The sequence below is a fragment of the Drosophila miranda genome, chromosome 2, assembly GCF_003369915.1.
Source record: "Drosophila miranda strain MSH22 chromosome 2, D.miranda_PacBio2.1, whole genome shotgun sequence".
NCBI classification, from domain to species: domain Eukaryota; kingdom Metazoa; phylum Arthropoda; class Insecta; order Diptera; family Drosophilidae; genus Drosophila; species Drosophila miranda.
The window spans coordinates 5,804,303-5,829,712 of NC_046675.1; the positions used below are offsets into that span (position 1 = coordinate 5,804,303).

Below are 25,410 nucleotides of genomic sequence, written 5' to 3' on the forward strand. Positions count from 1 at the left end.
TATGAAAATTTATTGCGTATACGCCGAGGAGGCCGGCATTTCATTTTACGAATTTATCGGCATGCATCACAAGTTGATTGGGATTCGCGTCGCTATTTTGGTCAGCCATCCCAGTCCGCAGGCAAAGTTCCAAATCAAAAATGTCTTTATTTATATGAATGGTTGATGGTGATTTATGCGGCCGTCTTTGTATCTCTATCTTTTGGCATAGTCTCATTTTTTACGGCATGATTCGCCTAATTACGAGTGCGCATCGCACTGCTGGAGTGGAGCAGACCAGGCCAAAGAAAACAGGAAAAGCAGAGGAAAAGTGTGCGGCAAACCACGTCGCAGACGTGGCCTGCCCCAGTGTGAGTGAGTGGCACTGTCCGTTTGATTTGCCTGATGCGTGCGTGTGGCGCCTTTCGATTTGTGGTTTCTTTTCTGTGGGACGACAATCGCGATCGCGTCTGCAGTCGCCTGGACGCCGCCTGAATAAGAAATGTCCGCTCACTTTCTGACTCACAAAAACAATCAAGAGCAGCAGCAGCCAGCCACATATTCTCATCGCGAATTTCTTTTCAAAATTTAACTCGACTGTGGGATCGCTATGCAAATAAAAGGTGGGCCACATTTAGGCCTTTGTGGCACGGGGGGTCGCAGTCCAGTGGGTGGGGTCCAGTGCATACGCATCGTTTGTTTAACCCAAAAACTATTGATGATTGTCGATATAATGTATTTCTTTAATGTGCCCTGTATTTATTTAGCTACAATTTGTACTTTTTATTTTTACTTTTACTTTTTCCTCTGCCGTGTGCTAATTCTTTTTATGGCCAAATTTTCGATAGAACTTTTGGCGGGGTGTGTTTTCTTTATAGTTCGAGAAGCAAACAAAAGACCAAAGCAAAAATGAGGCAAGCGATTACGTTTTACGATTATGAATTGCCGAAAGGGCTGTGGGGCACGTGCAACTCGAACGGGCCTAACATTCCTAATGCGTGTTTAATTTACTGTCAACAGAGTCCTGCAGCTGGCAGTCGCCTGTTAATTGTCCGGCAGATCGTTCGACTTGCTCGTGGATTCGATTCTAACTCGATTAATCCCGGCCCCAGCACCGCTGTCGAATGTAATTACCAGCACAATGGCGCAGGGCTACAATAACAAATTATTGTATAATCATTAACGACATGAAAGACCATACTCACACTCCCCGACACACGCACCCAAGACAATCCCCCCAGTCAGCCTTTCTTTACACTTCAGTCAGTCCCAAGGAGCAGGCGGCTGAGTAAGAGCCTTCCTTGGGCTATCTTTTGACAACAAAGTGCTCCCGTCTGAGTCAGCGTCAGAGTCTGAGTAATTCATTAGACGTATATTGTGCTGGAGAGAGAGCATTTGCATAATTATGCAATCAGTTTTGGCACACTTACACATTAGACGCAGACGGCTGATAAACAAGCCCAAGAGCAGCGCCCGAATTCCATTTCCTTGCCCCAAAGACCAAGTCGCACCGGGCCATAGACAGCGGCGCAGACAGGGACTAGACCCAATTTGATTAGCACGCGCATTCCGAATGAAGGCCGAATAGGAGGTGGCCTGGCCCTGACACCTTACCCCCCCCCATAGTGCTCCGTACGTGGGCGCTTAATCATCGTCTTGCGGGGAGGACTGCCTGGGAGAGTGCTTCGCTTCTGGCGGGGGGAGTGGAAACTTTTGTGGGGCTTAATTAGAAGTCAAATGTTTGCTGCCAGGCAAGACGGTCTTGCCTTCCGTGCGTTTTCTTAGCGTTTTTTTACGCCCCGGCGCATATGTCTCTCTCTCTTCTCTTCGTGTGTGGGGCTGCACGTGAGTGTGGTGTTTATGATAGGTCTTATTGCCCATTTGTATGCCCGGGAGTCATGACTTCAAGATCAGCCAACAAATGGGTTATTAACTCTGTGCCACAACTGAAACCAAGCTGATAAATGGCAGAGGGGAACAGTCGGTGAATGGGAAAAGTTTAGGGGCAGACAAATGATACCTCATCAGTGCAGTATCCTTGCTAGTCCTTGAAGATATGACAGCCATTTGTTTGGCGGGAAAATCCGAATGAAAACGCTTCATTTGCCATGCAAAAGGCTGCCATATGGCCAGGAGGACAGTGTTTTCCCAAGTCCCCTCATTAGGTTCTATTTATACTCGACTACGCTTAAGCAAACAATTAGCACCAAAGTCTCCTCCCAAACCGAAAGGAAACTGTTGCCAGTCAATAGGCCAATTAAACGCCATTGTTTTGGCCGCTTCTAGAACAGTACCTGATGCCCATGTTGTACACATAGATGGGCTGCTTATGGCCGGAATCAACTAAGTACCGAGCACCACACACGCATTTATAGTTCATTTATTCATGTATATTGATTTGGGGTGAGCCAGCTGCCTGGTGGCCTATGGGCAAGCCATCAAAAATCAATCAATTCCCACAAATTATAGCAAATAAGTAGGGAAATTTCCAGAAAACGCTTTAAATAAACTGCCTGTCTATTTTTCACTTCTCTCCCACGCTTAGCCCATATGCCCATATTCTATGAGTCATTTAGATTATAACCCGTTCTGGATCCCAGTCCCAGGCCCACTGCCAATCCTCGACACTCCTTGACAAATGAGCCACATGCTAAGTAACAACTTTCTTCATCATTACTTTCAAATGGTTTTTGGGCGCATCAAAATTGAAAAATTTCGGCTCCATCCCTTGGCCACTTGGTCCCCGCACTTTGGTGCCATTTCCGGATTGCGTTTCGTCTTGGCCTCGCTTCAGTGCACCGGCCTCCAGCTTCCAGCTTACTCATCTCCGTTTATTTTCGACAATCGAGCGGTGCGACTGCTGCTCTGTTTGTTCAGATACTCGCATATAAATTGCCAGTTTCATTTGCAATTCTAATTTGCAGGCAGACGGCTCCTTAATTGAAAACCAAACACAAGAGAAACCAGCCGGAATGCTACTGCTTCCCTGTTAACAGACACTAATCTTCAAAAGAACATATTCGTATAGCGACCATAGATAGTAGATTTCATTGTATTGCATTTTATTTGATAGAGTTTGACGCATTTTGGGGAGCCCAAACTTCCGTAGGCACTGCGATATTAGATTCAAACCATAAATTCACAATAAATATATGTATGTCTCGGGACATACCCTTGCCCCATATAGGCTCCATTGGGATATATTGAGCTGGATTTTTTTATTGCCGCTGTATAAAAGCGGCTGTTCATAACAATTCGTTGAACGTCATGTATGTAGCTCTTGGATCGGTATGGGTATGGATTCGAGTGAACACTAACGTGTTTTTCTGGCTTATTCATTGATAACAAAACGGGTAAGTGAATAATACTGGATATGAATATCTTACGGGGAGGGAGTCGATCGCGATATATATAATTATATGCTGAACTCCAGAGGTATTTTAGTCGGAGTCCAGTCCCAACTCATTATGGATGAACGTATTTCCTCTGTCATTTTCGTAATGATTAGGGTATAAAAAGTTGAATTTTTTCGTTCCCGCCGAGTGTTGCTCCTTTTATTGGCCTGACGAGACCTGGTCTGAGGCCTCTGGCAGTCCAAATTTAATGCCAGGGCCCGTCCAGCCCGGTCTCTTTCTCTGTCTCTTGGCTGATTGTCAACGTTCTTGAGTTTCATCATGCAATCTGCAGTGCGAATGCTCGGGATGCTGTAAACGTCTCCCAGAGAGCTGCCTAGATCCAGAGCAGAGTAGGTTGGTGTTTAATTTACTGATAAATATTTTTATACCACAATAAATACATTTTTCAGTACGCACTTGGACGACGGCGACGACTCGTGGCCGGCAAAGCCATAAAAACATGGCCAAAACCAAAAAACCGAATGCGGGAAAGCGGGAAAAAAGTACCAACCGTGTACGCTTCCATTTCCATTTGTGTCCTGCGGTCATTACAATGTTGTGTTTGCATATTAAGCCACTGGATGGAACGGTGGTGAGGCGGTGGGTGGTGTGGGGCCTCGGGGTCAGTGAACTCTGGGTCGTAAAATGATTGGCATGGCCAAAAGTGAAAGCCAGCCATGCTCGTGGCTAACTATGCAGCCAACTCATAAAAATTGCAGCCAATAAAAGGCGACAATTGCTGGCACGGCACTTGAACCTGGTCGTGGCACTCGGCACTTGAACGGGCGGTATCGTTGTCTTCCAGCTTATCGCTCATCCGCCATCAGCAGTGGCTCAACGGGATGCAGTTTCCCATCCCCAACCCCATCCCCACTCCACTCAACGTCACACTCTGTCATTAGACCGTCCGGTGACAGCTCATTGCTAATCCGTGAGGAGCACTTAGATGGGACACCCTTGATGCCAGTGGCACGCCCACGCCCCATCCGTCACTCTTCGAGAGGTTCAAGTGAATTATCCTCCAAGCTGACGTCAGCAGTGGGACACGCCTCCAATGGGGGGGCGTTTGCCTGTAGCTTGTAGCCACCGCGATGACAAATTAAATGAAACGCAAAGCAAGTGCAGGACGAGTGCAGGCCCAGCGGTGCGGGAGTGTCAAACGCGTTTTAGGGAACGCCCAAGTTTGTTTAACAGCCACTCGCAGGCAGGATGCGAGTGGGGGCCAAAAGTTAACGACGCCCTGCCACGCACTGCTCAATAACGCCAGCGGAAGTGCGGCGAGGGCCATTTTTCAATATGCGCACCGGAAATGACAGGGGACAAACGGCAGGGCAAAGTCGTGCCAAGGACGACGTCCCAGCGCATACCAAAGCCAACACCTTCCACTGCAGCTCACGCCCAACAGAATCGGTATTTCACATGTGTGCCTTATTGCATTTCTCCCTTGACACCAACCGAGAATCGAACCGAAAGCTATTCCCTGCTGGGGCATGTGCGAAATGCGATAACTGTCAAGGTCAGCCAAATGTTATATACGCATTAGTGGTCCATATTCAAATGCCACATGATACCCACAAAGACACAAATGGCATCCACACCATGCTCGTATATTTTCACTCATATCGAAGCAATTAAAGTGTCTTTAGCGCGGACTGTGGACTGCGGACTTGTGGGAAACTAGACCAAGGGTAAACGAAGGAATATTCCTTGGCCAAAGGGAGAGGTTTAACACAGTCGCTTTTGTGGAATTGTGTGGCTGTACAGGCTTCTTGGAGCAGTTGATTTTGATGCAGGATCGGGAGAATATCTATCATGACTAATCAAAGCAAATACCCAACCTAGTAGTAGGGTATCCTAAAGTTGAGCTTCTCTTTCGGTTCTATTTACAATATACACGAAATCGTAAAACAATAGCCAGTGCTATCTGTGCTATATGGCCCTCCGACTGTCCCTGTCCACCAGGCAGTCTGTCCGTTCCGTTTGTGTGCTGTTTGAATTCCCAGGGCAAGCAAATAAGCAAACAAAACCAAAGGACAGACAACAGTCAGTCGTCTGACAGCAGCTGCAGAGTTTCCCGGCCAGCGGCATCTCTTCCAGCGATAAAACGCCTTCCTTGGCCAGTGCCTTATCAAAGCGGGGACACTGCTTAGCACTGCCACTGGCCCACAGACAGCAGCAACAAGCTCAGAGGAAAAGTATAAAATTACATTCATCCGTGGCGAATGAGCAACTTGAAGAAGGCGTTTAAAACATCGGGCGCGCATTTTGTTCTCCTTCTGTTCTCCGATAAAGAATGCTAGCTTTACAAAAACATTAGTTGAACGACCAACCCATTCGCAACAGCAACAATCGGGCACATACCACACGCACACAAAGCCATACACCCATAAAGATATAGATACAGATATAGCAGAGATCTATGGCCATTGTTTGAGCGTTTAGTCCGCGCCCGTTGTGTTTTTCCTCGTACTCGGAGTGCAGGAGGAGGAGCAGGCAAACAGAGCGAGACAGAGCGAGACAGAGCACTTCGCAGTCTCATAAATAAGTGAGGATGGCAGGGACAATGGAGTCGGGAGTCAGGAGTTGGGAGCTGGGAGCAGGGCAAACATCCTTGACTTGACTTGCAACGGATGCCGCATTGCGGAGCGAAGCTACAGGCTGACTGGAACTTGTCCAGGCTTCAGACTCCAGGCTCCAGGCTCTGGAATCTGAGGCATGAAACTGTAATTTAAAAATACGAGTAGCATAGCGAATCATTCGGCACTTTTCATTTAAATTCCTATCCCAGTCTGTGCGGAGTTTTCCCAACTCCACTTCAACTCAATGGCAGCGGATTAATATGGCCAAGAGGGACAACAAGTATAACTGCTACTCCAGACTTACTTAATTGCCATTCATTGGTCAATTACAGGGACATGACCGTGGGACATCGACATGTCAATTGGGTTCCGAGGATTTTTGCCCAAAAGCAATTTTCCACCCCAGCCACCACCGCAACCGCAGTGGGACGACGGACGAACCACTTTCGGTGGCTGGGCTGCAATTGAAAAACAAGCTTTTGGTTTTACGGCGCTTTGTTCGCCTTTTGTCCGGAGAGTGGAGTCGTTTTTGTAGCCTTTGTTGGGGACTGCCAGTGGTTACACACGAGCGCTGCGGCGGCATGCGAACTAGTTAGATTAATTTAGCCAGAGTCACAAACACAATTACGAAGTCATTTCAATTTATTAAGCGAGTGGCACCCCCGGCAAAAAGCCACAGCCACAGCTACAGCCCCGTCCCGGATGAGGCTGCCCCTTCTTTGAGGGGGAGAGAATCCTGGGCTATAAACGTATTTTAGCCAGCACTTCCCCCGAAAGTGTATGAGCGATTAAAGGAGCTGAGGAGACGAGTCCGATGGCCTGCCAAATGTTCGAAATCAATTTGGCGGCTGGGCTTTAATTTTGCTCCCCTTACTTCTAGAAGTATTTTGTTGTTGCAGCTAGCTTAGCGATTTGTCAAAGTGGATGAGACGGCACACAACCCACCCAGCCCCATGCCCCATGCCCCATGCCCCATGCCCCATGCCATACGTACGAGTATTTCCCCCGAGTTGACTATTATTGAACGATAAATTGATTAGATATGCGTGCGAGAGTGTGACAACTTGCCTCGACTCGGTCCTCGGTTCGTTGTTGCTGATGCTGCGTCTACTGATGCCACTGCTGCTGCTGCTGATTCTTATTGCTGCCTCAAATTGCCATTTCAATGTTAATTTTATTAGGGTGTCAGCAATAAATTTCGTTCAATCTTAAATACCATAAAAAGCGTTACACTTCTGCCACACACATGGCAGATCCACTCTCACTCGCACACAATTTCCATTATCACCGAGAGCTTTGAACCTTATTCAAATCTCAGCCGGAAAATTATACCAAATATATGTATGTATCGGCATCTATATGCATAGTATATATGGAATATGTAGATATGGCGGATACGCCCCCACAGACAGGCCACAAGTTATCCATCAAATGGCCGCACGGCACTCATGTAAGCAGTCGGTCTGCTGTGGATTCCGGCCGTAACCATAAACCGTTTTCAGATTTACATGCAGGCGGCGCATGTTTGTGGCAGCAGTTGTTGTGGCTGGGCTGTGAGTGCACAGTCCCCCCCTTTCCAACGAGTCCCCATGGTCATGGGATGCCTGGACCACAGCACGGCACAGCACTCAACTAAAGTTTTGCAACGATTCATTTGTCCTTCTACTCGACCAGCTCAAAACTTTGAAAACAATTATGCCCTGCCAAATGGCCAATGGAGACCCAGCTCCACTCTACGCATACATGTCCACTGCTGGCCAATTCAAACCAATTTCAGCATCGTTAAAGTCTCATTTTTAAGCCAAATGTGTCACAAAACTGCCTTGTTATGTCACATTTGGGTACATTGAACCCCAGCCAGCACTAGGAAGTCCAGCAAACAGAAGAGGTCCTGGCTGGACAGGACACGACAGCACACGAAGTGCACAGCTTGCCCAGTGTCTGTGAGTCAGGGAAAAGGACAAGAACCAGGCATCCGCCACCAGCCAGCGGAATGCAAACAAAAAGGGAAGGCGGGGGCATCGGTATCACATCCCAGGGCCAAGAGGCAACCAGTCCAATATGGTCTGCGCATAATGAATTTATCAAATTAATCAAAATGGCGCTGTTCAGAGTGTCCCCGCACCGGAAGCGGGTGTTTATATGCCACAAACTGTGTGACGGGGGTAGGAAATGCTCCCCCATCCGACGACTGTCCATGTAAATGTTTGCTGTGTCAGGCAGAGTGTGTTTGTACGAGCATAATATAATTAAGCGAAGTTGCGCGTCGCAGAAATGGGGATTTAATAAAGCCATTTGGCTGACGGGCAGCAGCATGGAGATGAGCAGCAGACGCCATCGCTATCGCCATAAGAATAAACAGCAGAATGAGCAGCTTCTGGTGATAATCGCCGTATGTTCGGCGACAGTGGCTCGGAAAAGTATGCGACAGATGGTTAGGTTCAAATTTGTTAACAAATTATCATTATCAATACTCTCTATCAATGGGTTATATCTAAGTTTGCTGCTCTAAGTATTTCCTAGACCTTGAAGAACATAACCCTGCTATCAATTAAAGCCATGCCACTGCCACTGTCCAGTTCCGGCCAAGTGCGGCCTGCCGACAAGAGTCGGGATGGGATCGAATATGGGGGATGGGCATGGGGATGTTTATGGCGGATACTGGGGTGCCGGATGCTCTAATGTTATGTAAATGACAGCGCCTAATGAACTTTTCATTCATTATCGTTAGTTAGTTAGTTAGCCTGGTCAATGGCCGGTTATTTCCTGATCCTGTGCCGGAGCCCAGGCCCTCCGACAGCGGGATACTTAAACACTAATCCCTAATCCCTTTGCTCACTTTTACCACTTCAGGCGTGGCCGGACGACAACCGCAAAGCTCCTCTGATTGATTTGTCTAATGCTGCCGGATCCGGACAACAGAGACACCGTGGTGCACGAGTATCTGGATAGCCGTTGGACATCTTAATTTCATTAGCGCGTCTTTAAGTGCTCTCATAAACTTGCCGGAGGGGTGATTACAACGGATTCGGTGTCGGTTTTGGTTTTGGTTTTGGTTTCGGATGCGGATTCCTTCCTTCCCATACCGTTCCGCTACGCTCCGCTCCTACTTAATTGAACAGCGGGTGCTCTCCCTCGAAGGATTCGCGGCGATAATGTTGCGACTGTGGCCCATGTAATTCACATTACGAGACATACGCCCCCCGACGCAGGACGACGACACCGACATTGCCATTGGTGAGGGGCAGCCACGGCGTCGCTGTGGCCAGGACCGGGCAGCATCCACGGCTGACCAGCATTGGCATAGGCTTGAGGATTTGTTGGCTGTTGCTGCTGCTACCCCAGACCCCGGCTCAAGATGCTGCAACAGCAACACCAACAGCATTCCAAACAGCAGCATCCGCCGGCCCTGCTGCCGCAGCAACCACAGCCAGGACGACGTCCCAGCAGGCTGGGCTATCCCGTGGCGCTCCTAGTGGCGGCGATGGCGCATACAACGCAACTTATAGTATTCCAGCCCTCGGCTACGAGTCCGCCCACACCAGCAGCGGCCATAGTGATAATTCCAGCGCAGCAACAGCCGATTCCGATTCCGACTCCGAGGAGGATGCTAAGCCGATGCTGCCACAGATTCCGCCGTATATACGCACAACCGCCATGTTCTTCTGCATAGCCATCATGCTGCTGGGAGTTGTAGGGAACGTGATGGTGAGTCCATCGAATGCACCTCTACGGCATGCCCATTCCATGCCCTTTTTAATTTGTATTTGCAGGTGCCCATTGTGATTATTAAGACAAAGGATATGCGCAACTCCACAAACATTTTCCTCACCAATCTCAGCATCGCCGACCTGCTGGTGCTCCTCGTCTGCACGCCCACCGTCCTCGTCGAGGTTAATACGCGCCCAGAGACCTGGGTACTTGGCCACGAGATGTGTAAGTGGCTCATACCATACTCGTGCTCCCGGTTGCTCCGTTTGTTTCTGTTTACTTTCCCCAGCCTAATTAACTGATTTTGTGCTCTCTTTTGCTCTCGCAGGCAAGGCCGTGCCGTTCGTTGAGCTGACGGTGGCCCACGCCAGCGTTCTGACCATCTTGGCCATCTCATTCGAGCGCTATTACGCAATCTGTGAGCCATTAAAGGCCGGCTACGTCTGTACCAAGGGGCGTGCCATCCTCATCTGCGTCCTGGCCTGGGGCATTGCTGCGCTTTTTACGAGGTAAGCGTCCGCTCGTCTCCGAACCTTGCGGACGGTGCAATGAACTCTGTTCTGCTGTCGGTTTTGTGGCTTTCTTAAAGTAAATTTAATTAAATATTACCATTATAATTTTCACAAATTATATTTAGGCGAGATATCTCATTGCATGCTCGCCCTCTCTCTCTCTCTCTCTCTCTCTTTATATATTGTATCTACATCTCTTACGATTTCTGTCTTTGGTGTTGGCATTCTTATATACACATCTGTACTGTTTTATCCTCCATTATATAAAGATCTACTCCTAGTTTATGGCTAATTTCCATTTATTCATTTTGGGCAGCCAAGCATTAAGTTCCTCGCTCATTAATTATAAGTGTCAATCGTCGTCATTTTTAATGATTTGTGTTTTGTTTCTGTTTTCTCTATTTGGGTTTTCTCCGATTTTTTGTCTCCATTCCTGATTTCTGAAATGGTTTTTGTTTTTTTTTTGGTCTATGGCATTTGGTGTTTGGTGTTTGGCCTTTTGTTTGCCATCCGCGTGTCCATTTACATGCTAAACATTCGACTGTTGACCCACTCTCTCTCTCCACCTATCTATTTCACTTCCTCCTTTTCCTGCCATCCACATCCCATGTATCCTACTCATGGACATCTCCCATTCCTTCCCCCTCTTTGGCCATTGCGCTATTCCTTCTCATTTAGGGAGGCTCTCAAGCTCCGTAACGGCCATGCTTTTGTCCCGTTATCAGCCCCCTGTCATCTTTAATAAGCACCGATGTCCGCTATCATGGAATTTCATTTCATTGACACTTTATTATTGTTTTTTCATGGCCACATTCCCAGTCGCAGTCACACTCCTCAGTCACATCTAAGGAAGGCCGGCGACCCTTTTTAATTTTGCAAATCTTGCCGCGTTCATAACAATGAATATTTTTGGGGCAAACACTGACCCCACCGCATGGGGAGTGGTCGTGGGCAGGGTCATGGCTGGAATCGGGATCGGCCTGCCTCCAGGAGTCTGCCCATTAATTACGCCACCCAAGAAGCCGCCCCAAGGCCGAAGCAAACATTTTAAAACCCATTCAAAACGGAGGCACCACAAGGCGTCTACAGTGACGCACGTCCACGACCAAAGCGCTCGGATCATCCTAAGCAGAAGCCACCGCCTGTTGACTGTCATATCTGTGTCTAGCCAAAATATTTAAATCGATTCGGATTACTTTAACACGCAGAAAGAAGACAAGTTTTCCATAGAAAGCTGGTTCTTAAATGTATATTAATGATGGTAGTGTTCTGTGGTGTATGTAATTCTCATGATCATCATTTCATATGACACTCTTTCCTATTCGCTCTCTCCGCCTCCTCTTGCTCTCTCCTTCTCTCTCACTCTTTATACATCTCACTATTTCCCTCCATTTCCATCCATTATCCGCCTCCCCATGACCCCGCAGCCTGATTACGTTTCTTGTTTGCTTTTTTCTCTCCCCCCATTTTCCATGTAGCCCCATACTGTGGGTGGCCGAATACAAGTTGGCCGAATATATTGATGGATCATCGGTGGCCGTTTGCCTCACGCAGGCCATCACCGATTGGACCATAGCCTTCTTTCTGATGACCATAACCGTGTTCTTCATAATGCCATTCCTGACCCTGGTCGTGCTCTACGGCATCATTGCCAAGAACCTCGTCTCCAATCAGAGCACCATGCTGCGCGCCCGCCCCACCAAGCCGGAGCTAAGCCTAAGGGCCCGTAAGCAGGTGGTCCTAATGCTCGGCGCCGTCGTTCTCTCGTTCTTCGTCTGCCTGCTGCCCTTCCGCGTGCTAACCCTCTGGATCATACTGAGCACGGACCAAACGCTGCACGAGATTGGCCTGGTGCGCTACTACAGCCTGCTCTACTTCTGCCGTGTGATGCTCTACCTCAACTCGGCCATGAACCCCATACTCTACAACCTCATGTCCACCAAGTTTCGCAGGGGCTTTGCGCGGCTCTGCCACGATGCTGGCCGAATGCTGTTGAAGTTGCTCACGCTGGGACGGAGCAGCGACGGTGTGGGCGGCTCTCGCGGACGCAGTGGCACCATCTCCACGGGCCTGGGCACCAATACGAACACCAACTCGTCCAATGCCACGGCGGCCACCAGCTCTAGCATTTTGTCACGCAGCTCCAATCGACGATGCAGCGAGGACATCAGCCGCACCCGCCTGAAGATTGAGCTGCAGTTGCCCTGCGGCAGTGATCTGGAAGCCATGGCCATGCTCCATCATTCCGGGACGGGCAAACGGATGGCCAGGCGGGAGAGTGATAGCCGGCTAATGGGCTTGAAGAACTCACATCCGTATCCGAGGCGCCACAAGCCTCAAATCAGTTTCGACGAGGAGACACTGCGCGATGCAAAGGAAGCTGAAAATCTAGCCTGAGTAGACGGGACAATCGGCGGCGGGGGAGGAAGGCGTGAAAAATCGCTTGTAACCCGTTTACACATTCGCTTCACTTGACTGGAATGTGTCGAAGGCGGTTTGTTCTGATCCTGGTCCCCGACACGCCTGCACAAATTGTATTTTGAACGCTTTTTGCAACCATAATCGATTCCATTCAACCGTTGACAGCCAGTCCTGCCAGTCCAGCCAGTAGTGCCTGCTCCTTGGACATTTCCGTACAAAAAACAATCAATTTTTCGGGCTATTAAACTCGAATGAATGTGCCAAAGATAAATAACAGCAACGACAGCCAAACAGCAGCACTACAACTACTGGACGGAGAAAGGGCACATCTCAACGGGAGAATGGTGACGGACCGGGACTGCCTGCGTCTGGGGCCGCCATTAAACGACGGGCTCTGGAGGAAAGGCAAATGGAAATGGCTTAATATGCGTTTGGGAACCCCATCAGAGCGGCGGATAAACATGATTTAGGTGTATTGAAATAGTTTCCTTTCGTTAAGGCCGTTTGCCGCCTGCCAATCGACGGCCATGTTTTGGGCCCATTCCAAAATGGCTGCCATTACACGGGCAAGCCATAGGAAAAATGGGCGAAAAAAAACTGTTGCCTACTTTGCTGCGGCCCAAAAAAAAAATGTTCACACATCCGAATGCAAACACAGTTGTATATACAAGCATACACATCCACACATAATGTTAAACCCATGCATAAATACGTAAATATTTATATATTATTTAAACAATACATATATATACTCGGCTTATGAATATACTAGAACCCACACACACACACCCACACACGCACGCATATATAGCAAAAGTGACGAGCTTGTAAGTAAATAAATTTTCTATGACAACAACTCACTCAATGGGTCAAGGAAATCGGTTATTTTGAACATACCCCATGCCTGAAGGAATCTATTCTCTCGTCTATGGGTCGACCATTGAGGAGGGCAAAAGAATGTAATTTATTGTTCAGGAAATCGGACAACACAACTGCCAATCTTCTGTAAATATAGATACTTGTACATACGTAGCATTGTAATTTGTTTTCGTAGCTTTAGAAGTAGCAATATTATATGACGTATGTAGATTTCCTGTAATTTTCCTATACAACACCACCAAAGTAGATAGAGTCCCTGCATACGCCCCTCGTCGTTTGACGGGTATGAGCAGACGTTGCCGTTTCCGTTTCCGTTCTGATTAAGTTGAGTGCTGTGCTTCCTTTGAAAGTTTTCTAGTACTTAGCCCCAGCTGCCGTTGAGTGGCTTTTAAATATTTGTTTTTTTCCCTCTCGCAGCGCCGTTAAAACTTTGCAGACAACATCAGCAATAATACGAACAATACCATTCATATTCACCCTGAAATAAATACATGTATATGATTCTTGCAGTCCCATCATCGCCATTTCCAGCTACAGCGTAGAGCCCTATGGAGACGGCACCGACGCCCCAGTCTGCACCACAGCGGCCGATGGCTTCTGGCCGATCTTTTACTTTGTGGGCAGCATCACGGTGTTCTTCTTTCTACCCTTCGGCATCCTGGTCCTGCTGTACGCGGCCATTGCCTACAAGCTGCTGCGGCCAAACAATGCCTTCCATAGGCCCACCTCGCCACAGCCGCAGCCGGCGACTGCCACGGCCACGACAACACCCAGCACCAAAGGCAACAGCCATCAGCAGAGCAATGGCATGAGGAAGCACCGCAAGCAGGTGATTTTCATGCTGGTGGCGGTCGTCTCCAGTTTCTTTGTGTGTCTGCTGCCCTTCCGAGCATTCACGCTGTGGGTGATCATGGCCAGTGCGGAGGATGTAGAGCGCCTGGGCATCGCGGGCTACTACAATCTGCTGTACTTCTCGCGATTCATGCTGTACCTAAATTCGGCCATGAATCCCATCCTCTACAACCTGATGTCGTCCAAGTTCCGGAGCGGCTTTTGGCGGCTGCTGCTTACATGCCTGGGGCAGAGGCCCAGCCATCATCATCGCCATAACCACTACCACCAGCGGCAGCATCCGACGGCAGGCGGCAGCATGCGAAACACTTCGCGAAGACAGGCCAATGATGCTGACGAGGGAGCCACATTGGCCGGTCGCACCGGTGGTACCCGACCGCCTCACCGAACGCTGCGTCGCGAGGCCACATTTCTGATCAACTCCATATCCACGTCTTCGGGCACGGATCGCACAACCTCGTCCTCCGCCTGGCGAAGCAATAGTCTGTCCACTTCCGGGCTGGGCGAGCGCGAACGAGGCATCCTGGGTGCCGCCATCATAGGAACTACCGCGGCGACGGTAACAACCGCTTGCCTGCAGGAGCGACGATCCAGCAAAACCTGAACACTGCCCTCCCATTGAATTGTACGAGTATTTTAGTTGAATTCCAACAGCAAATAGTCATAGTATTTAGAAGAAATTTCGTTGTAAAGACTGAAGTACCTCAGAAGAAGTCAATAAACGCTAGAGAATGTTTTTGAAACCATGTTTTTTTGTTTTGGTGTGTGTACTCGTATATCTTTGTTCCGGCCTTCACTTTGTCCCCACAGCTACAATTGGGCAATAAAACAAACCTTTCATAGGCATCGTTACAGATTTTATTGTATTTAAGCGAAATATAAAATCAAATTCAGACGAAAGTGAAAGCCGAAACTGAATGTTATGTATGTCTATGTGTATGTAAGTAATGTTTTCTATGCAGTTGTGTGCCTTGTTCCCAAACCTTTTAATATTTTACGCTCACGCAATTTTTATTAAACTTCATCGTTATATCGTCATTATTACACTAATTATGTGCCTACACAAATCCATCGCGTCACTCGAAAATACAAATACACACAATTTGTTTTTGTTAATGCTAAAAGTGTTCGTTCTTTTGATTTACATAAAATTTCAAATATGACAGAGACAAGTGGCGAGCACCAGAGATAAATATGTTTCAAACACACACACACACGCACACATATACAAAGTACATAGTTGCAAGGAGCAGCAGACCCGTACAGATTGTGGCTCTCCCCTCGCGTATCATCATGTATGCTCGAGTGGATCTATATCTGTGCATGTGTGTGTAATTTTAGTTAGTATCGTTTCGCGCTGCTGTGATAAGTAACTCTCTTAAGTTAGGTTAGATTTAGATTAAGTTAATTGCTACACCGTTTTGCATCTTTGCACTACTTATGGAACAGAACGGTTCAGAAATCAGAAAGACGGTTAGTATCAGTAATCGGCCATGTGAATGGGTATGGGTGTGTTCGGGATGTTTGGAATTTTGTTGGGTTGGCTACATACCTATTACATATATGTATGTATGTATATTTGCTTAAAGTGTGTACTCTCGCGTCCACGGATCGGAATCATACAAACGCATCTACTACTCAGTATACTCAAACGCATCCTCATATCATTAAGAGCTATTACAGAATCCGATATTATAATTACGGGTTTTTTATTACGCTTTCGTTAATCCTTTTATTGTTGTTGTTGTTGTGTTTTCCGTTTTAATTTATTATATTTAAATTTTGTTTAATTGTATAATAAAATAATGATTCACAATCAGAGTTATTCAGCAGCAACCAGAATTGGGCTTTTCCACTGGACGTCCTTGATCGATTTTCACTTTGCTAGCGTTGTCGGTGGCGCTGGACGGCGGCCCGACGCGATTCTTGATCTCAGCCGCCATCGTCATGAAGGCCTGCTCCACGTTCGTGGCGCTCTTGGCCGAAGTTTCAAGAAATGGAATGCCTAACTGGGCTGCATACTCCTACAGTGGCCAAAAAATTCAAAATCCAATACAAATACATCAAATGAGATAAGAAAAATAGGGTTTCACTCTTGTATAATACGCACCGCAGCTGTGGTATGATCAACAACTTTTTTGGTGGTCAAATCGCTCTTGTTGCCCACCAGCAGCTTGTTGACATTCTCGCAAGCATATCGTTCGATTTCCTCGAGCCATTGCTTCACATTGTTGAAGGACTCCTGATCCGTGCAGTCGTATACAACAATTATACCATGTGCGCCACGATAGTATGAAGAAGTGATGGTACGGAAACGCTCCTGACCAGCAGTATCCCACTGTAAAGAGTCTTATTTTAGCCTAAGTTTCAATACAACTTACAACACGTGCTTACGATTTGCAGTTTAATGGTCTTTCCGTCCAGTTCTATGGTTCTAATTTTCTGATGAAGAGATAAAAGGTTTTATTAGACACACGCAAGCTATTTTTTTTATGTTTCGATAAAACACTTACAAAATCTACACCGATTGTGCTGATATAGCTTTCTGTATATGTGTCATCGGCAAATCGCAGCAGCAGACAGGACTTTCCAACGCCGGAATCACCAATCAGCAACAGTTTGAAGAGATAATCGCTGTAGGAGTGAAGAATATGCCAAGTCTTAATATTCATGAGGGTATCACAAAACGCCACAGTGTGTGTACATACATATATTAAGTCTGAGTTATCTTATCGATGTAGGGTACCCAACATCAACCCCCAATTAAAAACCAAATGAGCATTTTGATAAAGCCAAACATCTAAATATCTCGTAACTCGTCACTCGCGATGCAGTGATAGGACCAGAGATTTCATAGCTCAGGAGACACCTCAAGTTCAATTGTTTTCAAGTAGGAACCCAGCAAGGCAATTAAAGCCAAATAAAAGAGGTTTTGATTACGTAGCAGCGGGGAGAGAGAGCGAGAGAGCGAGGGCAACAACAGCAACACTACAAAAGCAGTCAAACAACAACAAGGCGTACGCGAGAGGGGTAGGAGACTCTCTCTTTCTCTCTCTCTCTCTCTACGCAGGTGACTCATCCGCCCCACGAATCAGCCAGCCAGTCAGCCAGCCAGCCCGCCATCCAGTCCAGTCCAGTCCAGTCAGTAGCTGAGCTCCAGGCAGTGCTTGGATAATGGAATATGGAATAGATTGGATGTGCTGGCCGAATCAGAGGCTGAGAACCGACTAGAAGCAACAACAATCAACAATATTTTCTCTGTGGCGTACAAAGTTTGCCCATAGAGTGCGCCCGTATGGGTGCACAAATATATATGCATGTGATGTGATACATCCCTTTCTGGTTTTAGGGCTTGTTTTAGTTTCTACCAAAATCGAGTGCTTTTGGAGTTGCCAACGCCAGGGCCAGCCCAGCGCAAAACAATGCTAGAAAAAAGGGAGTGGGCTGTGGGATGGGAGACGACTAGCGGACGTAGCAAAAATGACGTCGCAGAAAAAAAATGATGAAAGCAAAGATTATCGAACGCGAGAGTGTAAAAATGTTTCAATGAAAAATAAGTCAATGGTCTCCACCGCACTGGTGCGCAGTTTGTGTATGTGACAACTTACTATTCGGGATTCACAGATGACATTTTGGGTATTTTTCACAAGAATATATATTTGCCACGAAGAAATATTCGATTCGATTTCTTCCTTTGCCTGGCTGCTTTGCGTTGGCTGTTTCTTCGACTTGCGCGGTCTGCTTGCTTCAATTGTATCACTAAATTGCACGCACTGCTCTTGCACTATTGCTATTGTGAGTTTTGTAACTGGCTATTGTATTTATTGCAATGAATTTATGGGAAATTGCTTTTATTTCCACAAATGCGACGGCCGAGAACGAGAACAATGGCGACGGAAAAAATGACGAAGTGGCATTAGACTCCAGTGTTGGGAAACGCGTTAGCACCAGGGCTGCACAAAACAGAGCAGTTCCATCGCAATGCAGAGATGTGTGGGCGGGTACGACTTATCTGACCCGACCAGACCCGTCCCCCGATAACAAACGACTCGACTTTTGCACTTGCGTGCATTTAATCTCTTATAATACATTATTTGATTCTAAACACGGTATTCAACATTTGAGAGTTTGTTTTGTTTGCATAGAGAACACATTACAGATAATAATAATACATACATAATAGTATATGAAAGAAGATTCGATAAGCGGGTATAACGCCTACCCACACGGGGGATTATGGGAATGCATCGTTCTAATGGAGATGGCTATCTATTCCAAAGAGTTTAATGTAAGCAGCTGTTTGAGCACTTTCGTCTGTGAAGTTTCCCGGATCTCGCCGGCCAAAAACATCTCATCCACAACACTGTAGACCTTGTAGAAATTGAAGACGAGGTCCAGCTCGCACACATTATGGAAGTATTCATTCAGCACTTCCACAAAGTTGTGGATGGCTTCCAGATAGCACAAATTGTTATCATTGACGTCCACGCAAATGCAGAAATATAGACCCGCATATCGTCTGTAGACGATTTTGAAATTACGAAACTGTGGAGTGGGTAAAAGGTTAGATTAGGCATCGACGCCCTCATTTTCATCCTGGCATTCATTACCTCTACAAAGTTGGTGTGCTTGGCATCACGCACAGTGACCACTGCGTGGACCTCCTCAATAAGTTTTTGTTTTTCATCGTCATCAAAGTTCATATACCATTTCGCCAGGCGAGTCTTGCCAGCACGGTTTTGTATGAGTATAAAGCGTATCTGGGGGACCACAAAAAGTTTAATTTATTGCGAGCAAGATACTATCAATGATTTTACCATTTTCCAGAGTCTGCGCTGGTAATTACTTGAGTAATTACTTTGGTATTTACAATTTAAATTTTCAGCGACGGAAGCGAAAAACTGATTATGAGCAAATTGTGTATCACTAATTCCAGGGCTACAGCGTGAAGCAAAACAGCTGTTTCCAGAGCACCAGTGTGGCAAAATGTTCGCTTATTCTGGTTCTGCGCCAGTTGGCAGCGCCACTCGCGCTGCGTTACGAAGTTTCACTTTTATATTTGTTTTGTCACTATTCATTCACTATTTGAAGCTAGTCAGTCACCAAAAAAATGTTGGCGTCGCGATTGAATCACCTAACTTCACGCCTCCAGCTGCTGCGCAGGTGCTCCACCACGCCAGGTCGCCAGCAGAAGGAGAAGCCCGTTGGACTTCACGATCCTTTGCAGGCGAACGCCTTGAAGGAGCAATGCATTGTAGTAGACGAAAATGATAGAGCCATAGGATCAGCATCCAAGGCAGACTGCCATAGAGTGCATCCACAGACGAGGGACGTGAAGCTGCATCGCGCGTTCAGCGTATTTCTCTTCAATGCCAAAGGTGAAATGCTGGTGCAAAGGCGTTCAGTTCACAAGGTGAGTACTCGGAAATTCCCATTAAATTCATTAACATGAATCGTTTGGCAAGAGCAGATTACCTTTCCCAATACATATACAAACGCCTGCTGCAGCCACCCGCTTCATGAGATTGAGCAGGAGCGTCGGGAGTCCAACGCTCTGGGCATCCGACTGGCTGCCCAGCGTCGTCTGAATTACGAGCTGGGCATACCAACAGATGAAATCCAGCCGGAGGACTTTCACTACCTCACGCGTATCCACTACGCCGATGCGGGCGATGGTGTTTGGGGTGAACACGAGATCGACTACATACTCTTCCTGCAAAAGGATGTAACGCTGAGGCCCAACAGCAACGAGGTCAGCGAGGTGCGATTCTTGAAACGCGACGAGATCGACGACGCAGTCTCAAATTTCAGCGCCCCATTGACCCCCTGGTTTTCCCTCATATTGCGTCACCGCCTCAAACAATGGTGGGACAACTTGAACGGGTTAAAACAGTTCGAGGACTTGAAAAACATACAACGCTTTTAAATATGCACTCTAAATATGCTGTGCTGACGAACCAAAAATACAAGTATAACCAATGATCGTTTGGTTTTCAAATTCGCTTTATTCAAATGGAAAATAGTATGTGGTGTGTGTGTGCCTGTGTGCGGACAATGGGCACAATAGCGGATTTTTATGCAACCTCCGTGAGTTGATTCAGTTCAGTACAACGGTTTTTGTTTTGTATATGTAAATATAACAAAATATAATATGTGTGTAGGCATAGGATATTGAATATGCTTTAACCTATGTGGTTTAGCTCTTAAAATGATCACATCACGTTTCCCATAATCATCATCATCATATCGCATATAGTAGGCGAACCTCGGGAGGTCCGCAATAAACAACAAGAATAAATATGTACAAAAAAGGAGGACTACAAACTAACAAGAGACAAGAACTATAAATATGAATCTTAATCTAAGTACAGATGAAACAAAGACAAGCTGCAGCCTTTAACATTATCGCTTTCGAAAGCTATATAGCAATATATCTGTAGTTCGAAGCGCGCGCTTCGAAGCGTGAAACGCCGACCCATCGCAAATTGATTTGCTCACAAGGGTCTAGCGTTTCACTTGGCACCTACCTTGGCACCGTTTTCTGGGGTATTCAAGTAAATAAAGCATCTGCTTAGGAAATTCCAACAACTTAAAGCTATACTTGTGCAAATTTCGATCGTCAATTTGCACCAGTATGAGTATGGTAAGGGGTGGAGCATGCATATGGTGTGGTATACGTAGTTCTCGCATGCAATGGGTTCGTAATTGTGTAGGTGTATCGTTATATGTGTGTATATCAAGATGATCGGATCATCAAGAATTCGATTAGGGGTTAAGGCACATAAATGAGTCTATCGTGAATCTCAGGCTCGTTGAAACTGTTCGCAAAGGTCAGGTCCTTGCTGGCACACACTTTTTCGTTCAGTTCCTCTGGTGGGGCACGGCACTCTTTTTAGGACAAACCGAAGAGCTTCAGGGCATTGAAGGCAGTGGCCAAGGCCACCTCATCGGGCGTTTTCTTCATGAATGCGGCTATCATTTCCACAATGGCTGGCAGACTGCATGGCTCGTTTCGTTGGAAGGTACAATATCTGAACAAGAATTTCGGTAAATTAGCTGGAAGTACAAAATAATCAAAAGAATAAATCCATTACCTGTGTAAGTACAGCAAAGAGCGTTCGGTGATGGCAGTCTTGACATGTTGCGGTAGCTTGGAAGCCCTGGTGTTTGGATACATGAACGGAGCATCCGTCTCAACCAGCAATCTATCTAAAGGCAGTGTGCCATTTTCCAGCAGCCTGCGTACGCCCGTGTCCGATTTGTCCTTGCACAAGTAGCCGGTTAAACTGATATAGAACCTCCGGTCCAAGTACTTCAGTGCCTCCTCGGCAGTGCCCATGAAACCTCTGATAATCACAGGCGGTAGATTCTCGAATCTGCAATGCGATGGATGGGGTTAGAAACGTGGGGCTGGGGCTGGGGCTTCATTCGGTGGCATACTTGTCGAGTATTTCGAGTAGGTCTTTCTGAGCCGACCGCTCATGGATTAGAACAGGTTTATTAAGCCGAATGGCCAAGTGCAATTGCTTGGCGAAGATCTGTTTCTGGGCGTCTGGTTCGGAGAAGTCGCGTTGGTAGTCCAGGCCGCATGGACCCACCGCGACGCACTCCTGTGCTTGGGCGATATGCTCCAAGTCAAACCATGTGGACGGCTCCTCCACAATGGACTTGGAGTCGTGTGGGTGTATGCCAGCAGTCGAGTAGATAATGTCGGGATAAATGCGCGAAAGGCGCAGCGCTTCCTTGCTTGATTTGACCGAAGTGCCGTGTACCATTAGTTTCTGAACACCTGAACAAAAGAGAACAAAGAGAAAGTTAGCCATGCCATCGAAAATGCAGTGGTGCACGGTTGCACTTTGCCTACGGCTATGCCACATACCTCTACTCTCGCACACACACACACGCAAACACAGACACGGACGCACACATGTTGCTTATCGCTTGACCTTCTGGCGCCTCTCAATGCGTGCCTCGCCCAAACACAAAGACAATTTCCCCGCACAGCCGTCTTATTCTTTTACTTTTCTAGCTCTTCTTCAATCGACATACCCACACTAGTACTAACCTGCGTCTCTTGCTCTTTGAACGACGGAATCCAGATCACGGCTATACTTTTTGTTGGTCAAATTAGCCCCCACATCGATGACAATTAGGTTCTCGAAGCAGTGCTTCATGCTGTCATCCATGTCCAGTTGCTCCTCCAGCAGTGGAGCTGGAGTGGCGGCCACCTCGGGAGCTGTTTGTTGCTGTTGTTTTTCCATAATTTCAATATTTGGACCAAAATAGCCAATGACGCAGACGACTGTTTTGCTGGCTGTGTGCGTGTGTAATTCAATTAGTTTTCGTTAGCACAAGGAAACGCGACGGTAGTGAGAACCGTGAAATATATATATTTAATTAGGATTTCGTTGCAATTTTGAAGAGTATACAAATTAATTAATTAACGTTTAAAACAGTTAAATTAGAAAAACAAATCCCGACACGACTACGACCAGTGTGACTGCTGTGTACCCACTGATAAAATATACCGTCCGACCCTCAGAAATATACCAAAATATATCGTCTCATTTTAAAAATATTCCGTAAATATACTGACGAATTCAAGTTCCATTATACATATTCCTCGTTTTTGATATTCCGTCGAATATTACTAGCTATACAGAACTCTCAGCCCTGCCCACATAATTTTATCCATTTAGTTGACCTATTTTCTATTTGACTGGTTTATTTCAAATACTTGCTTTTATTGGATTTTTCCTGAAACAAGATTTTACAATGTTCAACAAACAAACAGTCCCAATGTTGTCCTTTCAATGTTGAAGTATTTGAAGACTTGTTGCTTGTCAACCGGTAGTATAGGCATGTGTATACCCTATTTCGTTAATATAATAATAAATTCGCGACTGCTAAAATGTTAATCTCTTAAAATCTTTCACCAACGGGCTTGATTGTGAGTTCATGAATCTGCACATTTGGCGGTGTTTGGATGCAATAGGTCACTGCATCGGCCACATCCTCCGCTTTCAGCATAGGCATGGAGTTGGCCAGCTCCGGGGAATTCTTCTCGAAGATTTCTGTGTCCACAACACCAGGACTGATACTCTGGAGATGGTAATAAAGGTAACAGATATCCGGATAATAGAAAAAGCATACTCACTGTAATCTTCGTCTTGGTTCCTTTATTGATGAATTCTTGTCGAAGGACTTCAGTTAACGCGGTTATAGCATGCTTCGAAGGTGCATACATATTGAACTGAATCCCATCCACCATTGGCACAATATGCCCGGCCAGGCTATTTATCAGCACCACATGGCCATCGTTCACTTTTCTCCGCTGAAGCGAAAGAAAAGCTTCTCGTGTACACCAGGAAACGCCGAGCAAATTAGTGTCCAATATAGCACGAAGAGCTTCCGAGTTGCCCTCATCGGTGATGTTAGTCCTTCGTACTATGCCGGCATTGTTGATTAGTACGTCGGCCCCGCCCAAAGTCTGCTCGATCCAAACAAAGGCGTCAATTACCTCCTGTTCCACACTGACGTCGCACTTGCGGCCGTGAAAATTAGCCACCTGATCGACTGGCAGAGAAGACTTTAGCTCCTGCAGACGATGCTCCCGTCGCGCCAATCCCACGACGATCATTCCTTTGGACACTAGATCTTTGCAGCAGGCTGCACCGATCCCAGAACTGGCCCCGGTGACAACAGCAACGCGATTTAGCCAGCGGTTCATGTTATTTTCTTGATTTTTGGGTGTGTTCCAGGTCTAAATGCAGAGCTTAAAGTAAGGTCTAGCGGATCGAACAGGTGTATGTACATATATGTTTACACCCTAAAAATGGCCATAGTAGTATCGTATTTTACTGAAATACCGAACAATGATCAGCTGATTACAGATGTAAACAAGAGAATAGGAACAAAGAAAATTAAATATCTTTTAGAACCTTAGGACCTTTTGCTATTAGAAGAAATAATGGAGAAGAAGTGTAGTATGCAATCATTGCTGATGATAAAAATCCAATATTTGAATTTAACGGTTTCTACGAGAAACCATTTATATCGATATCGAAATGGTGTATTTCTTTGGTACATGCCCATTCGATTACTACTCAAAATTTTATATGGCTGTTATTTTTGTGACCTATTTTGCCATTTCACAGTGTATAGATGTGTCAGTTCATACACCGAACATTTCGCAAGCGAACTTCTGGATCCCAGGGTCTTAATCTTATGATCGTCATAAGCCAGCCAACACCTCCCTATCCCAGCAGGACAGATGCGCACACCTTGCAAGATTCGAACCTAAGAAGCCATCTTCATCCTGGCCATCAACAACAAGGCCTTTGAGAATGGAAACCAAGGGAGGCCCACGCGGGATACTAGATTCCAGATTTATTTAGGCGGTATATACTATAAATGCTATATATTTATTCTAAGTATAGTTTTGATAAATTTAATTTTGAATTGAAAAATCATCCATGCAAAAAATCGGGGAAATATGAAACGATATATGTACATATATGTGACTGGAAAAAATATTCTTGATCCTTGGTCCTTGATACGGACTTCATCTGATCAAGGATTTTATTCCGATCACAGGAATGAAAACCACTTTCAATTTAGTGGCACTCAGATCTTGGACACCAGTCGGATAGGACTACGTCTGTGGGGGGGAAATCGGATACGACTCGGTTTGTGGCAAAGTGCAGGCTACTTAAGTCCTCTGTGAAGGAAGATACATTTAAAATATATCCACAAATACTGATTTTACTTACGCGTCTAGAAGCTAAGACTATGGCCAGCAGCAGGACAGCCAGTGGCTGCCCCAGTCCAGACGGAGCACATCCATCGGGCTGGCTGGTGGTAGCCGAATACCAGATCCGAAGATTGGCTGAATGCAATAATTTCTATATAATTCAGTTATCAATAGCTCAATTGGGTGCCAGATTTAAAATACCAGATGATGGTTTATTTATTATATATATTTATTTGTATTATTTCTGCTAACATGCATGTTTTTTTGGTGTTGGTTGTACGCGATAAATATGCATATATGTATCCATAAATACATACATTCACATAAAT

At 46.3% G+C, this 25,410-nt stretch overlaps 6 protein-coding genes across 9 annotated transcripts; 2 read left to right on the forward strand and 4 right to left on the reverse strand.

Annotated features, from left to right (window-relative positions):
• The first annotated feature begins 9,109 nt into the window (after positions 1-9,109).
• Positions 9,110-15,071, forward strand: LOC108156084 (growth hormone secretagogue receptor type 1). 4 transcript variants are annotated; one of them, XM_017287372.2, is made up of 4 exons: positions 9,110-9,661; positions 9,727-9,889; positions 9,993-10,173; positions 13,987-15,071. In XM_017287372.2, the coding sequence occupies exons 1-4, from the start codon at positions 9,572-9,574 to the stop codon at positions 14,930-14,932; spliced, it is 1,380 nt and encodes a 459-aa protein (XP_017142861.1). In that variant the 5' UTR covers positions 9,110-9,571; the 3' UTR covers positions 14,933-15,071. The 4 variants fall into 4 exon arrangements, with proteins under 4 accessions (XP_017142861.1, XP_017142862.1, XP_033244463.1 ...); XM_017287373.2 differs by lacking the exon at positions 13,987-15,071 and adding an exon at positions 11,655-13,495; XM_033388572.1 differs by lacking the exons at positions 9,110-9,661; positions 9,727-9,889; positions 9,993-10,173 and adding an exon at positions 12,577-13,602.
• A 249-nt stretch (positions 15,072-15,320) lies between these two features.
• Positions 15,321-18,248, reverse strand: LOC108156088 (ras-related protein Rab-1A). The gene is made up of 5 exons (XM_017287376.2): positions 17,937-18,248; positions 16,842-16,962; positions 16,723-16,770; positions 16,439-16,666; positions 15,321-16,352 (listed from the first exon to the last, which is right to left on the reverse strand). The coding sequence occupies exons 1-5, from the start codon at positions 17,957-17,959 to the stop codon at positions 16,155-16,157; spliced, it is 618 nt and encodes a 205-aa protein (XP_017142865.1). The 5' UTR covers positions 17,960-18,248; the 3' UTR covers positions 15,321-16,154.
• Positions 18,249-18,399: 151 nt separating this feature from the next.
• On the reverse strand, positions 18,400-19,255 carry LOC108156089 (AP-2 complex subunit sigma). The gene is made up of 3 exons (XM_017287377.2): positions 19,146-19,255; positions 18,939-19,088; positions 18,400-18,873 (listed from the first exon to the last, which is right to left on the reverse strand). Exons 1-3 carry the CDS (start codon positions 19,146-19,148, stop codon positions 18,598-18,600), a joined length of 429 nt encoding a protein of 142 aa, XP_017142866.1. The 5' UTR covers positions 19,149-19,255; the 3' UTR covers positions 18,400-18,597.
• Positions 19,256-19,336: 81 nt separating this feature from the next.
• Positions 19,337-20,310, forward strand: LOC108156086 (isopentenyl-diphosphate Delta-isomerase 1). The gene is made up of 2 exons (XM_017287375.2): positions 19,337-19,741; positions 19,799-20,310. The coding sequence occupies exons 1-2, from the start codon at positions 19,439-19,441 to the stop codon at positions 20,252-20,254; spliced, it is 759 nt and encodes a 252-aa protein (XP_017142864.1). The 5' UTR covers positions 19,337-19,438; the 3' UTR covers positions 20,255-20,310.
• A 3-nt stretch (positions 20,311-20,313) lies between these two features.
• LOC108156085 (3'-5' ssDNA/RNA exonuclease TatD) lies at positions 20,314-22,847 on the reverse strand. Its single transcript, XM_017287374.2, has 4 exons — positions 22,394-22,847; positions 21,769-22,117; positions 21,423-21,704; positions 20,314-21,359 (listed from the first exon to the last, which is right to left on the reverse strand). The coding sequence occupies exons 1-4, from the start codon at positions 22,587-22,589 to the stop codon at positions 21,221-21,223; spliced, it is 966 nt and encodes a 321-aa protein (XP_017142863.1). The 5' UTR covers positions 22,590-22,847; the 3' UTR covers positions 20,314-21,220.
• A 195-nt stretch (positions 22,848-23,042) lies between these two features.
• Positions 23,043-24,148, reverse strand: LOC108157162 (farnesol dehydrogenase). The gene is made up of 2 exons (XM_017289072.2): positions 23,486-24,148; positions 23,043-23,430 (listed from the first exon to the last, which is right to left on the reverse strand). Exons 1-2 carry the CDS (start codon positions 24,056-24,058, stop codon positions 23,251-23,253), a joined length of 753 nt encoding a protein of 250 aa, XP_017144561.1. The 5' UTR covers positions 24,059-24,148; the 3' UTR covers positions 23,043-23,250.
• Positions 24,149-25,410: the final 1,262 nt, after the last annotated feature.

What these genes read in the sequence shown, in the direction of transcription:
- LOC108156084 (XM_017287372.2), top strand. Translation starts at nt 9,572, where the DNA reads ATGCTGCCACAGATTCCGCCGTATATACGCACAACCGCCATGTTCTTC. An exon ending in GAGTTGTAGGGAACGTGATG is followed by an intron (nt 9,662 to 9,726) that starts GTGAGTCCATCG and finishes TTGTATTTGCAG; the next exon opens with GTGCCCATTGTGATTATTAA. An exon ending in ATTGCTGCGCTTTTTACGAG is followed by an intron (nt 10,174 to 13,986) that starts GTAAGCGTCCGC and finishes TGATTCTTGCAG; the next exon opens with TCCCATCATCGCCATTTCCA.
- LOC108156089 (XM_017287377.2), bottom strand. An exon ending in AGCACACCAACTTTGTAGAG is followed by an intron (nt 18,874 to 18,938) that starts GTAATGAATGCC and finishes CCCACTCCACAG; the next exon opens with TTTCGTAATTTCAAAATCGT.
- LOC108157162 (XM_017289072.2), bottom strand. Translation starts at nt 24,058, where the DNA reads ATGAACCGCTGGCTAAATCGCGTTGCTGTTGTCACCGGGGCCAGTTCT. An exon ending in GAACCAAGACGAAGATTACA is followed by an intron (nt 23,431 to 23,485) that starts GTGAGTATGCTT and finishes TACCATCTCCAG; the next exon opens with AGTATCAGTCCTGGTGTTGT.
- LOC108156086 (XM_017287375.2), top strand. Translation starts at nt 19,439, where the DNA reads ATGTTGGCGTCGCGATTGAATCACCTAACTTCACGCCTCCAGCTGCTG. An exon ending in AAAGGCGTTCAGTTCACAAG is followed by an intron (nt 19,742 to 19,798) that starts GTGAGTACTCGG and finishes TGGCAAGAGCAG; the next exon opens with ATTACCTTTCCCAATACATA.
- LOC108156088 (XM_017287376.2), bottom strand. Translation starts at nt 17,959, where the DNA reads ATGTCATCTGTGAATCCCGAATA. An exon ending in TCATCTGTGAATCCCGAATA is followed by an intron (nt 16,963 to 17,936) that starts GTAAGTTGTCAC and finishes TCACTCCTACAG; the next exon opens with CGATTATCTCTTCAAACTGT. An exon ending in TTGATCATACCACAGCTGCG is followed by an intron (nt 16,353 to 16,438) that starts GTGCGTATTATA and finishes TGGCCACTGTAG; the next exon opens with GAGTATGCAGCCCAGTTAGG.
- LOC108156085 (XM_017287374.2), bottom strand. Translation starts at nt 22,589, where the DNA reads ATGGAAAAACAACAGCAACAAACAGCTCCCGAGGTGGCCGCCACTCCA. An exon ending in CTACTCGAAATACTCGACAA is followed by an intron (nt 21,705 to 21,768) that starts GTATGCCACCGA and finishes ATCGCATTGCAG; the next exon opens with ATTCGAGAATCTACCGCCTG. An exon ending in TCTTTGCTGTACTTACACAG is followed by an intron (nt 21,360 to 21,422) that starts GTAATGGATTTA and finishes ATTCTTGTTCAG; the next exon opens with ATATTGTACCTTCCAACGAA.